This window comes from Erythrolamprus reginae, chromosome Z (assembly GCF_031021105.1).
Source record: "Erythrolamprus reginae isolate rEryReg1 chromosome Z, rEryReg1.hap1, whole genome shotgun sequence".
Classification (NCBI taxonomy): Eukaryota; Metazoa; Chordata; class Lepidosauria; order Squamata; family Dipsadidae; genus Erythrolamprus; species Erythrolamprus reginae.
Genome location: NC_091963.1, coordinates 112453357 through 112466717, shown reverse-complemented (window position 1 = coordinate 112466717; position 13361 = coordinate 112453357). Strand labels below are relative to the sequence as shown.

General features: G+C 40.3%; 1 protein-coding gene across 2 annotated transcripts in view; it reads right to left on the bottom strand.

The window, feature by feature from the left end:
- Positions 1–13361, bottom strand: part of CDK5RAP3 (CDK5 regulatory subunit associated protein 3) — a 47459-nt gene that overhangs the window by 33142 nt on the left and 956 nt on the right. Inside the window, exons 1-5 of one of the 2 annotated variants that reach the window (XM_070727413.1) lie at positions 8920–9074; positions 7568–7613; positions 7293–7424; positions 6231–6331; positions 1148–1196 (exon numbers count right to left, since the gene is read on the bottom strand). In XM_070727413.1, the coding sequence (XP_070583514.1) occupies positions 1148–1196; positions 6231–6331; positions 7293–7424; positions 7568–7613; positions 8920–8925 (334 nt within the window). In that variant the 5' untranslated portion in view covers positions 8926–9074. Of the gene's footprint in view, positions 1–1147; positions 1197–6230; positions 6332–7292; positions 7425–7567; positions 7614–8919; positions 9075–13361 lie in introns of those variants that run through there. The other variant, XM_070727414.1, reaches the window with a different exon arrangement.

Here is a 13361-nt window from a genome sequence, read left to right as displayed (position 1 = left end):
GAGAAGGCCAACTCTGTGGGACCTAATCGGTCGCTGGGATTCGTGCGGTAGAAGGCGGTCCCGGAGATAATCTGGTCCGGTGCCATGAAGGGCTTTATAGGTCATAACCAACACTTTGAATTGTGACTGGAAACTGATCGGCAACCAATGCAGACTGCGGAGTGTTGGTGTGACATGGGCATATTTAGGGAAGCCCATGATTGCTCTCGCAGCTGCATTCTGAACGATCTGAAGTTTCCGAACACTTTTCAAAGGTAGCCCCATGTAGAGAGCATTACAGTAGTCGAGCCTCAAGGTGATGAGGGCATGAGTGACTGTGAGCAGTGACTCCTGGTCCAGATAGGGCTGCAACTGGTGCACCAGGCGAACCTGAGCAAACGCCCCCCTCGCCACAGCTGAAAGATGTTTCTCTAATGTGAGCTGTGGATCGAGGAGGACACCCAAGTTACGGACCCTCTCTGAGGGGGTTAGTGATTCCCCCCCCCCCCCCCGGGTTATGGACGGACAGATGGAATTGTCCTTGGAAGGCAAAACCCACAGCCACTCCGTCTTATCAGGGTTGAGTTTGAGTCTGTTGACACCCATCCAGACCCCAACAGCCTCCAGGCACCGGCACATCACTTCCACTGCTTCACTGACTGGACAAGGGGTGGAGATGTAAAGTTGGGTATCATCTGCATATTGATGATACCTCACCCCATGCCCTTGGATAGATAGATAGATAGATAGATAGATAGATAGATAGATAGATAGATAGATAGATAAGGTAGGTAGATAGATAGATAGATAGATAAGATAGAGATAGAGAGATAGATAGATAGATAGATAGATAGATAGATAGATAGATAGATAGATAGATAAGATAGGTAGGTAGATAGATAGATAGATAGATAGATAGATAGATAGATAGATAGATAGATAGATAGATAGATAGATAGATAGTTTACAGTGATCTTCTTCAAATGTTAAACCTTCTGATCTCTGAAGGTGCTTCTGAAAGGAGGAAATGTGATTTTAATTGCTGGTAGGCAAGCAATGTAAATACTGAATTTATATAGCCTTAATTGCAGGCTAAAGAAAGGAGTGGACTCGTTATAAGAATTGTATGAACTTCTGTGCAACACAGGGAGGCTGCCTTTTGCCTTACCCAAGTAAGTGTTATCCTTTTCATATAGTGTTACAATTTCTTGCCAATCCTGTAAAAGAGGAGCAGAAAAGACAATGAAAGAAAGAGACTACTACTGTGATATATGCAACCCATTCTCCATTTATTCTAAGGGCCAGAATGCCATCTCTCAGAGATGGGAAAAACACTACAGCATCTCTTGCACTTTGCCCTTATTCTTAAAACTGAAAGCCCCCAAAAGAAGCTTAAATAGAAAATAAACCAGGTAGAAAAATTTAATTTACTGAATGAATAAAGGAAAATCAATCAAAATTATAAGAGGTTGAGCTAGCCTTTCGAAGATTTGCCATAGCGCTATTAAATCAAAAAATTATAGTTCACTGCTTCAGCTAGGCAGACTGAAACTTACATATTTATTTATTTCTCCCTCAAGTTCATTCAAATATTTTAAGCTTGTCTTCATCTATGAAAGAGAAGGTATTACACCTGCATCCATAACCCTTGATTCATACACAGCCTTAATCTATTATTTTTCTAACAATGGTTTGGTGAACAGTGATCTGAGTCATATTCAATGCTTAACTTTAACCCATTGTTTACGCACTATACTGAGTACATTTTCATAAAATGTATTTTATGTGTATTATTTACAGTGGTGGGATTCCCCAAAAATTATTACCGATTCTCTGGGCATGGCTTGGTGGGCGTGGCATGGCATGGCTTGATGTGCACAGCAAGGAAGGATACTGCAAAATCTCCATTCCCACCCCATTCCATTTCCAAATCCCCATTTCCACCAAATCCGAATAGATAAGGGCAGGGCCAGTCAGAGGTGGTGTTTACAAGTCCTCCAAACTACTCAAAATTTCCGCTACCGGTTTTCTAGACCTGGTCAGAACCTGCTGGATTCTGCTATGCAGGTGATGTGTTTTTTAGGCCTCAACACTCTTCAAATTTGCTATATTTATGTTTGGCAGAAGTTACACTTTTGGGGTTCTGTTGGACTCACAGCTCCTGATCAAATGAGAAAATGGCAGTTCACTCTGGATGGCAAACCTATGGCATGGGTACCACAGGTGGCACGCGGAGCCATATCTATTGACACGTGAGCCGTTGCCCTAGCTCAGCTCCAGTGTGTATGTATGTGAAGTGGAAGTGATGTCCCGGTGTCTGGAGGCTGTTGGGGTCTGGATGGGTGTCAACAGACTCAAACTCAACCCTGATAAGACGGAGTGGCTGTGGGTTTTGCCTCCCAAGGACAATTCCATCTGTCCGTCCATCACCCTGGGGGGGAGTTACTGACCCCCTCAGAGAGGGTCCACTCTTGGGCATCCTCCTCGATCCACAGCTCACATTAGAGAAGCATCTTTCAGCTGTGGCGAGGGGGGCGTTTGCCCAGGTTCGCCTGGTGCACCAGTTGCGGCCCTATTTGGACAGGGAGTCACTGCTCAGTCACTCATGCCCTCATCACCTCAATTCGACTACTGTAACGCTCTCTACATGGGGCTACCATTGAAGAGTGTTTGGAAACTTCAGATCGTGAAGAATGCAGCTGCGAGAGCAATCATGGGCTTTTCCAAATATGCCCATGTTACTCCAACACTCCGCAGTCCGCATTGGTTGCCGATCAGTTTCCGGTCACAGTTCAAAGTGTTGGTTATGACCTCTAAAGCCCTTCATGGCACCGGACCAGGATATCTGCGAGACCGCCTTCTGCCGCACAGTGGCCAGTTAGGTCCCACAGAGTTGGCCTTCTCCGGGTCTCGTTGACTAAACAATGTCGGCTGGCGGTACCCAGGGGAAGAGCTTTCTCTGTGGTGGCTCCGACCCTCTGGAACCAGCTTCCCCCAGAGATTAGGATTGCCCCCACCCTCCTTGCCTTTCGTAAACTCCTTAAAACCCACTTCTGCCGTCAGGCATGGGGGAACTGAGACATCTCCCCCTTGCCCATGTAGTTTTTGTGTATGATATGATTGTGTGTATGTTTTTATATATTGGGTTTTTTTAGACTTTTTAATGTAAAATTGTTATTTTTAGATTTTAAATATTAGATTTGTTACCATGTATTGTTTTTTATCACTGTTGTGAGCCACCACGAGTCTACGGAGAGGGGCAGCATACAAATCTAATAAATAATAATAATAATGTGCCAGCCAGCTGATTTTTAGCTAGCACAGAGACTCTGGGAGGGCATTTTTGGCTCAAAGAGCCCCTTCAGCGGGGTGGGGGAGGGTGTTTTTACCTTCCTCCGGATCCAGGGAAGCCTTTGGAGCCTGGGAAAGGTGAAACACAAGCCTACTGGTCCCACCAGAAGTTGGGAAACAGGCCATTTCCAGTCTTCAGAGGGCCTCTGGGGGGGGGGGGAGCTGTTTTCGCCCGTATTAAGTTATGGGTGTGAGCACTCACACATGTGCAATAGCACGCATTCACGCCCTTTCAGCCCCCGAGGGGAAAAAAGGTTTGCCATCACTGATCTAACCCAACGTGCTCTTCTAGTGGTCCTCGACCTACAACCACAATTGAGCCCAAAATATTCATGGTTAAGCAAGGAAGTTATTTAGTTTTACTCTATTTTATAACCTTTCTTGCTGCAGTTGTTTAATAACACAGTTGTTAAGTGAGTCTGGCTTTCTGCTGACTTTACTTGACAAGAAGGTTGTAAAAAGTGATCCCACGAGCCCAGGATACTGCAACCATCACAAAATATATTAAGTTGCCAAGCAACTGAATTCTGATTAAATCTATGAAGATATCCAGATGAAAAATATTACAAGTCACTTTTCCCAGTGGTGTTGTAGCCTTAGCCACTAAATGAAATGTTGCTAAGTCGAGGACTACTTAAACATGGGACTAACATTCAAGATTGTTCGGAAGCTGCACCTGGTCCAGAATTTATTTATTTATTCTCCGAAGACTCGGGGCGGCTAACAACAATAAAGAAAACAATGTAACAAATCTAATATTAAAAAGTAATCTAAAAAACCCCAATTTAAGAGACCAATCATACAAACAAGCATACCATGTATAAATTCTATAAGCCTAGGGGGGAGGGGAAAAAATTCAATTCCCCCATGCCTGACAACAGAGGTGGGTTTTAAGGAGCTTGCGAAAGGCAAGGAGGGTGGGGCAACTCTGATATCTGGGGGGAGCTGGTTCCAGAGGGTCGGGGCCACCACAGAGAAGGCTCTTCTCCTGGGTCCCGCAGTGACATTGACCAGTGATGTGCTAACTTTGCAGCTTGGTGGGCCAGAAGAGGGAAAAAGAGAGGGGAACCAGGCCTCAGAAGCACGTGCAAATCCACTCAAGCAAGAGAGAATCCTTTGGGGCAGTTTCATGCTCCTTCAGGCTTCTCTGTGCCAAAAGCTTTTATAAAAGGACAGAAGGCCTGACGCAGTGTGAAACCACTTCCCTGAAGCTTTTCGTCCATTTGCAAAACCTTTTGGTGCACAGAAGCCCTTGGAGGCACGGTCTCATGCTTCTTCTTCTTTTTTTTAAAAATTAAAAATAAATTTTATTTACATAAATAAATGCAATAACATTACAAGAGAAAATACAAACACATAAGAAAAAAGAAAGAGCAGGCGGGTGCACGACAGGCATATATCGCCAGGCATGGGGGAATTAAGACATCTCCCCCAGGCTTTCCTATATTTTATGTTTGGTATGTATGTGTTGTATGGTTTTTAATTGTTGGGGTTTTTTAATGTAATTTTACTATTAGATTTGTTCCATTATTATACTATTTTTTATTACTGTTGTGAGCCGCCCTGAGTCTTCAGAGAGGGGCGGCATACAAATCTAATAAATAATAATAATAATAATAATAATAATAATAATAATAATAATAATAATAAAAGATCTGTATTGAAAATATGAGCTAAATATATTCTCTATAGCCAGGTACACTATAGCTATAGGCCTCATGCTTCTTCTGATTACCAAGGCTGACACTCCAAAAGCAGATTGGATAACCTGCGCAGGCAGCCTCAATTGAGTCAGCAAAGCTAAGCAGGGTGCGTTCATCTCTCTCTTAGCCTCTGCTCTCACTACTTCACTTTTGGGGCATTGAGAGCAGGCAGCTTTGTGGGCGGGAGGAAGAGGGGAAACGGGCCGTGTGAGTGGCCGGCTCTCATGTACGTACACAGTTCATGCAAGAGACGTCTTTGGGGCAGGTAGAGCTGCACATATGCATACACAGTCTGTCTCTTGTGCTGTCCAGCAGTTCTGAACAGGCCATGGCCCGGGGATGAGCACATTAGAGCACATCCACATAAACAATGAATGAGCAGCAATGGCTCCCATTAAGCTTCCAGATTCAAGGAATTGATCCCCACCTTTAAAACCTTACACGATATGAGGCCAGGCTAGTTTTAGGGCCACTTATCGCCAGGGGTTTCTGCCTGTCACACCAGATCTGTGAGGTTGGCATGCTCCAAGACCCCTTGGTGTTACCTGGTGAGGCCTGGAAAGCAGAGATACACATGGCTCAAATTTCATGGCCTTCAGGAACCAAAGAAAACCTGGCTTTTATCCCCAATACTGGGTCGAAGATTTGATGGGCCAGGCTATCATAGTTAATGAATGCAATATTTTACTTGTGTCTCAATGTTATAGTTTTTTTGGTTTCAATTTCTTATTATTTTTATCAAAGTAGATAGATGGACCATATACATTTACTTAAAAATAAATCCCATATAAATAATGTCTCCACATTGTGTTCTGAAAGTCAGATTTATTGGATTACTATGCCTTTCATCTCAGATTCAATTTAACCAATACTTTCATTGGAAGTGGGCAAAAACATGGAAATCTGATATTCTTGATTCAACTGTTGAAAAATCCAAGGATTAGTAAACTGCTAACATTGAAGGAACTTTAAAAATCAATAGAGTTGATATGTCATATTAAACTATATGAGGTTGGGGTTTTTTAGCACAAAGAAGTGAACCTTAATTAATTAAAATTAAATTAAATTAAAATTTTAATGTTTTGCAATTCATGAGTATGGGTAATACACAGGGGAACAGCCAACTCTTGGAAAATGTAGTTTATTGAGCAGTGTGGAATGTAAAATATGCTGTTTCCTTATTCCTGATTCACTCACCTTCATTCGCTGGGAAGAATAACGACCAAATATGTTTTTAGAAGAGGCTTCTGTCCTTTTGAGGATTTCCACAATTCTGAGGCAGTGAAAATAGTGAATATCTGAAATCAGAGATAGGAGGATTGTGAGATTTTGATTAAATACACTGTATTCTATAAATGTCTTATTTTTCTTTAAAAAATGAACAGCAAAAATCCCAAGCTTATTATCTAAGGTTAATTATATATTCTAAATACAAGGTTAATTATACATTCATTTGACAACTTTCATAAAGTTGCTCTCTACATTGGGCTACCTTTGAAGAGTGTTTGGAAACTTCAAATTGTCTAAAATGCAGCTGCGTGAGCAGTTATGGACCTTTCAAGGCAGTGATGGGCTCCTATGGGAACGGCCAGGAACACAGTTCTGGTAGCAAAATTTGAAGCTCCACCCCAGAGCACCCAATTTGCACTGAAAGATATTGAAACAAGATGCACAAGCCACGCCCACAGTGTGGTTTTAAAAATTTTGGTAGCCCATCACTGTTACAAGGCATACCCATATTTCACCATCCCTTGGCTGCCGATTAGTTTCTGGACACAATTCAAAGTGTTGGTCATGACCTACAAAGCCCTACATGGCATCTGACCAGATTACCTCCGAGACCGCCTTCTGTCGCACGAATCCCAGCGTCCGGTCAGGTCCCACAGTTGGCCTCCTCAGGGTCCCATCAACCAGGCAATGTCAGTTGGCGGGACCTAGAGAAAGAGCCTTCTCTGTGGGGGGCCCAGCCCTCTGGAATCAGCTCCCCGCAGAGATTCGTACTGCCCCCACCCTCCTTGCCTTCCGAAAAAGTTTAAAGACTTATCTTTGCCGCCAGGCCTGGGCTCATTAGATCTTCTCCCCGACCAATGAGTGAATGGTAATGAATGTTTTTCATTATATTAGAACTTTTAGGTTTTTTTAATTACATTAATTGGATCCAGATGTATTGTTATGCTTTCTTTGATATGTTGTGAGCCGCCCTGAGTCCTCGGAGAGGGGTGACATACAAATCTAATCAATCAATCAATCAATACTCACAGGCACCAGACAGAAGACATTTGATTTCTTCATTTTCTGGCATGTCCTGGATAGCCAAAGCAATTTTTTCACGGATGATGCGGACCTGAGCCTGCCATTTCAGGCTACAATGTCGCCTATCCACCAGCCAATCTTTTCCAAAAAAAGGAGATACACATCAAAAGAAAAGTCAGAAAGATCACATATTTATTCCAGGACATATTTATACATGCAGTACTTTTAAAGCAGCCACTTGTTTTAAGAGTAAAGCAAGTAAAGAACATAAAGACACCTACCAAGCAACTTGCTGGTCTGTATATCAATTGGCAAGTTCTGATAGTCCTGTTGAAACAGAATCAGAGTGATTTAACAAGAGTCTCAAAGAGATTTAACTCAGTGAAATTACTATGTCAATAATATGTTAAACCCCGACATATTAAATCATTGAAGATTTAAAAGAAATAACATGTCCAATAACATTAGTCTATTAAAATATATTGAATTAAAATGCCATTTCATGCTTAATTCTTGCTCCAATTACAATTATTGGTTTTACAAATCACAATATGCATGGAGAGTGTTTTTGGCAAAGTTGACTTCAGTTGGTTATAATTAGTTGGGCTTACATAACACACAACCTACACCCATGACTTACAAAGTATACCATGGTTAACCTCTTTGTGCTAAATCAAAAACACCTGAATAGAATAGAATTATAGAATAGGATTATTATTCTATTCTACTCTATTCAGTCCTGTGCTTAATTTGTCAAAATCAACACCCTAAATTAAACCTTCAAAGTTTATGATGGAAATACTTTCAGTTAAATAACTGTATACATAGATTTTTAATATCTTGAAATTCATATGTGCTTACGCATGATAGATTATCTGTCTTTCCTCCAAATGTCTTAGATTTCTGTCACTATGTTAACAATCTGCACATTTACACCAGTATCTCTCAACCTCAGCAACTTTTAAAGTTGTGTGGATTTCAACTCTCAGAATTTCCTAGTCAGAGTTGCCTCCTAGACAGCAATTTGAGGAACTGAAGTTCACATTTTTTTTTAAAAAAAAGCTTTGGTTGACAAACACTGTATTACACAAATGTGAATAAAATATTTCAGCATCTGCTGCTTCTAGGGTACAGTATTTTAAGATAAAAGCAAGATGCCTCTCTCATAGACAATAAAATAGCAATTTCTAAAAGCAAAATGGCTTTGAAGCAAAAGCAGAAGATTCCCTGTAAAGAATGAAATCAGAGGTAAGACTTTGTTTCAGTGAGAACCTCCTTTAGAATTTCTGGAAGATTTCTTTTTTGAGTCAGTGTTTCCAAAAATGTTATATTCACTCTTGGTAACTGCATCCTGGAAGTTATAATTAGAAGAATTAACGGAGGACAGTGCGTGGCATTCGTTTTAGAATTAAACCAGGGGAGTTTAATGCAGATGCAAAATAGGATCTTCTGCACGAGCAGAGAGTTCGACTAGAGGACCTTTAAGGTCCCTTCCAACTCTGTCATTCTCAAGCCTACAAACAGTGGGATTGCGAAGCAATCTCAGGACGAGGTGTTTACCCCCGCCCCAAATACCCAAGTTCTGTTTCCCATCAACTGCCCCCTATCTCTATCATTACACCTTCTTTCCCACCTGCATTTCTATTGCCTCCGCCGCCAAAAGAACTCGCTTCTCTTCGCGATGTTACTCTTCCGCCTCAACCACCAATCGGAGGAGACGCAGGACAGAGTTATTCTGCCGTAGCCAATAAGGAACGCAGGCTTCAATATGCAGAGGCCGCCTTCTGTAGGAAGTGAAATGTGGGAGCTGTACAAGGCCACGCATCGTTTCTGTGATTGGCCAACAAAAACTCACACTGTAAAAAAAAAAAAATCACTTAGGGGAGGGGGGTGCGGGCGGAGCGAGTGCGGGCAGGAATGGAGTTAGGAAACGATAGTGGTCGCCAGGTGGTGCTCAATATTTACACACGGATTCAGATTCTTCGACGTTGAGGTTACTTTTGTATGAGGGAATTGCGCACGTACAAATTTGAACCCTAATGTAGATGAAGCAGAAATGCTAAACCGTTTCAGCTAAGGACATGACCAGTGGTAAAAGGATTATCTGCAGATGAAAGGTTTAAGTCAATCCGCAAGTCCACCTTTTTGGAACCCGCATTGCATATGGGACATTAATACAATTGAGAAAATCCAGAAATATTTCACAAGAAGAGTCCTCCACTCCTCTGCTTGCTACAGGATACCTTATTCCACCAGACTTGAAATTTTTGGGCTTAGAAAACTTAGAGCTACGTCACCTTCTTCTGATCTAAATGTAGTTCATAATATCATCTGCCAGAATGTTCTACCTGTCACTGAGTACTTCAGCTTCAACCACAACAACACATGAGCACACAAATAGATTCAAACTCAATGTAAACTGCTCAAAACTCGACTGCAGAAAATACGACCTCGGCAACAGAGGGATCAATGCCTGAAATGCACTACCTGACTCTGATTTCTTCCCCAAACCCCTAAAACTTTAACCCTAGACTGTCTGCAGCTGACCTCACCCCATTCCTAAGAGGTCTGTAAGGGGTGTGCATAAGTGCACCATCTTGCTTACCGTCCCTATCCTGTCTTATTGTCCAAATTTACCTATACCTACTTTGCTTTTGTTTATACCTGTTATCTTGTACATGTTTTGACAAATAATTTTTTAAAAAGTTCTTTAAGCCTAAATATTGTCTTTATTCCCTAAGAAAACCTATCAGAGAATATTACAGTATTCAGAAATTAGACAGCTTGAGGTAAAGCAGTAGTATAATTCCTTCATGTTATATAGTCACCCAAGTCAAGGCTGCCATTACACCAGCTATTTATTACAGTATTTGGATGCTGAGAAATGATTACATAATGAGACTGCCTTCAAGTAAGTTAAAGGATAACAGGACTAATAAGATCACATTGGGAAATAACTTCAAAAAATAATTTCAAAATTAGCCATTTCTTCCAATCAGAAGTTAATGTTGGAGTTGCATAACCTAGTAATAATAATAGTAATACCAAACAGTGTAAAAACATCTATTCTCCAAGTTGAATTGTTCAGCAATTCTAATGTCTCATGTACAATGGTAGAATATCTGGTACCAAAAGTGTATAATAAATTTCCAATATTAAATGTTTATAATTTCAGCTTTTGTTTTAGTAATACTATTTTAAGGTGCCCACACGTTTGCCAAACATGTGACAGAACATTTTGTTTCCGTATCGGCTTTACCAGTTACCTGCAGACATATCATGTACCACCCACAACCCATTAAATGTCAAGGTCCTCTTCGAATATGGACGAACATCACTATTTTAAGATGAGACTGTCTTTGTTAAAAAGGTGAAATCACAAAGCTTTGCATTCAGTCCATGTGTTTGCTTACAGCAAAGGTCATACATCTTTCATAAATGACTTACTAGATCACATACAAAAAAAATATTCTAAGCAATTGTTTTATGTTCCAGAGTGTGAATGACTTAAATAAGAATGTTTTGTCATTCTAGAAAGTCTCCAATTTCCTTTATATGATTTATGTGTCAGTTTTCTCCAGGCATGCTCCCCTGTATATTATATATGTATTAGATTATAAAATATTTGCCTTTAAAAACTCTAATACATAGTTAGGACATCGGGTTGTGGAAAGCAAATTTATTTATTTTTTTTATTTATTTATTGATTGATTGGATTTGTATGCCGCCCCTCTCTGTGGACACTGGGCAGCTTACAGCATGTCCATAAAACAATATACAGTGGTACCTCGAGATACGAGTTTAATTCGTTCCGGACCTGGGCTCTTAAGTCGAGCAGCTCTTATCTCGAACGACTTTTCCCCATAGGAATTAATGTAAATAATTTTAATTGGTTCCAGCCCTCAAAAAACTCACAAAGTTAGTCTAAATTATGCAGAAAGACAAGTTTTTAATGAAGAAACGTACATGTACATATAAATGAATAATGAAGTTTCTTTCACTTAACTTGTAAACTTTCTTAAACTTTTAAATTTACATATGTTCAACTTCTCTGCCACCCAATCCTGTAGGACAGAGGTCCCCAACCCTTTTTGCACCAGGGACCGGCTTTAAGCGATCAAGAGAGGAATGGGTGAATGAATGGACGGAGGGTGGGAAGGAAGGAAGGAAAGAGGGAAGGGACAGGAACAGAGGAAGGAAGCAAGGAAACTTATGAAAGGGGAGAGTAAGAGAGGAATGAGTGAAGGGAGGGAGGGAGGGAAGAAGGTGGGAAGGAGAAAGAAAAGAAGAAATAGAGGAAGGGAAGGTAAAAGAGAGAAAGAAAAAGACCAAGAAAGAAAGCTGCAAGCACCCCCCCCCCGAGCCCCCCAGGCCGGCTGCAACCTTTTAAAACACACGCGCCGCTTCGCAGCTGTCTCCTGAAGCCGAACGCGGAAGTTAGCGTTTGGCTTCAGGAGACAGCTCCTTGGCGCTTGTATCTCGAATTTGGGCTTGTAAGTAGAACAAAAATATCTCTCACCTCCCAGCTCTTATCTCGAGTTGCTCTTAAGTAGAGCAGCTCTTATGTCGGGGTTCCACTGTACAATTTACAATCAGATCCAATTAATATAAATAATTCACTAAAAACATTATAAAAAGCTAAGTATCATAATCATTCATTCAATATAACCAACATTAAACATTCAATGGACATGGGCCAATTGCCAGTTGTTACTGATATATTGGTGTTGAGTTTGGACTTAGACATGCCAAGAAAATAGATCTTAAAATCAGTGGAACTTCCACTTGATTTGGAAGGCCTTCTCTAAATGATTTGCATTTAACCCATTAAACATACATGGCTGAGATAATTTTGGTAATATCATATTTAAAGCCCCATTTGTCTGGAGTGAGGGTAGATTCAAGTGGCACACAAATTTAAGAATGCTTAAATAAAATCCAAGCTGGAAATAAATAGTATGTGGGTTTTAGATGAGTGGAGGATGCCCAACCTTTCTCACATTACCTTTGCCCTGTCTCTACTTTTAGAAGTTATAAAGGTCATGATTTCATTATGACTAGGATAACCAATTGAGTTTGAAATTTCACTAAGGCTCAGTCCCAAAATGGTGCGCTGATATAAAGTTGAATTATGGGAAATAGATTCAGTTCTGAACAATTAAAATTACAGATTATTTTCCACTCTAAATACTGTATGATGTTCATCTCTTGGAAAGATTTGCTGTTTTGGAATAATGATTTGCATTGGAAAACAACTGAATGGTCTCTAACCTGGATTACTGGAAGCTGTTGGCCGCTGAACAGGAAAAAGGAAAAAATTACTTCCCCTCACCCCAACACAGAAAGAAAAAGAAAAGAAAAGAAGTCTAAACCGGTCTGATGAGTGCCTGAGCCAGAGTCTAGTCTGACTAATCCTCCAAAGAAAAGAATAGATGTAAAAGAACCAAACTAGTAAGAACTAGAGATGTTAACCCTTTGGTTTCAATGAAGGATAAAGAAATAGATATTAGAAGATTGTTTGGCACTGCTAAGAACTGGAACCAGGAAGTTCCACCTGTTCATATCAAATTAAATGTCAGCTTAAGAGTTATTTTGTTTTATTTTAACAAGGAGTTCTTTGTAAAATGGATTAAGCTGGGAATTAGTGCTCCTAGTTTTTCAGTGGGCATACATTCTGCTGTACCCATATTGCTTTAACAACTAGAAAATTACATTTTGTATCTCACAAAATTGGATTTGGAGGATTACATAGATGAATAAATTGGTCCCCATGAACCAGAACCTTTTACTGGGCTTATCTGTCCTTGGAATTTTACTCAGAAAAAGATTGGGTTGAAGTTTTCTTTTTCTGTTGTCTAGTTTAGACTGGAAACACTTTGGAAACTCAAATCTATATTTTTAATTTGTGTATTTATATTGTTCCACAAAGAACAAGTAGCTTGGAGACACTGTATAAATAAATAGTCACAATTGTGGAAAGCTTTGCAAACATCATGCTAGTAGACAAGATTATTTCCTTATTATTTTATTTTTAAAAAAAAACTCCATTTAACTTTGTCCAGTATTACAGAGGCC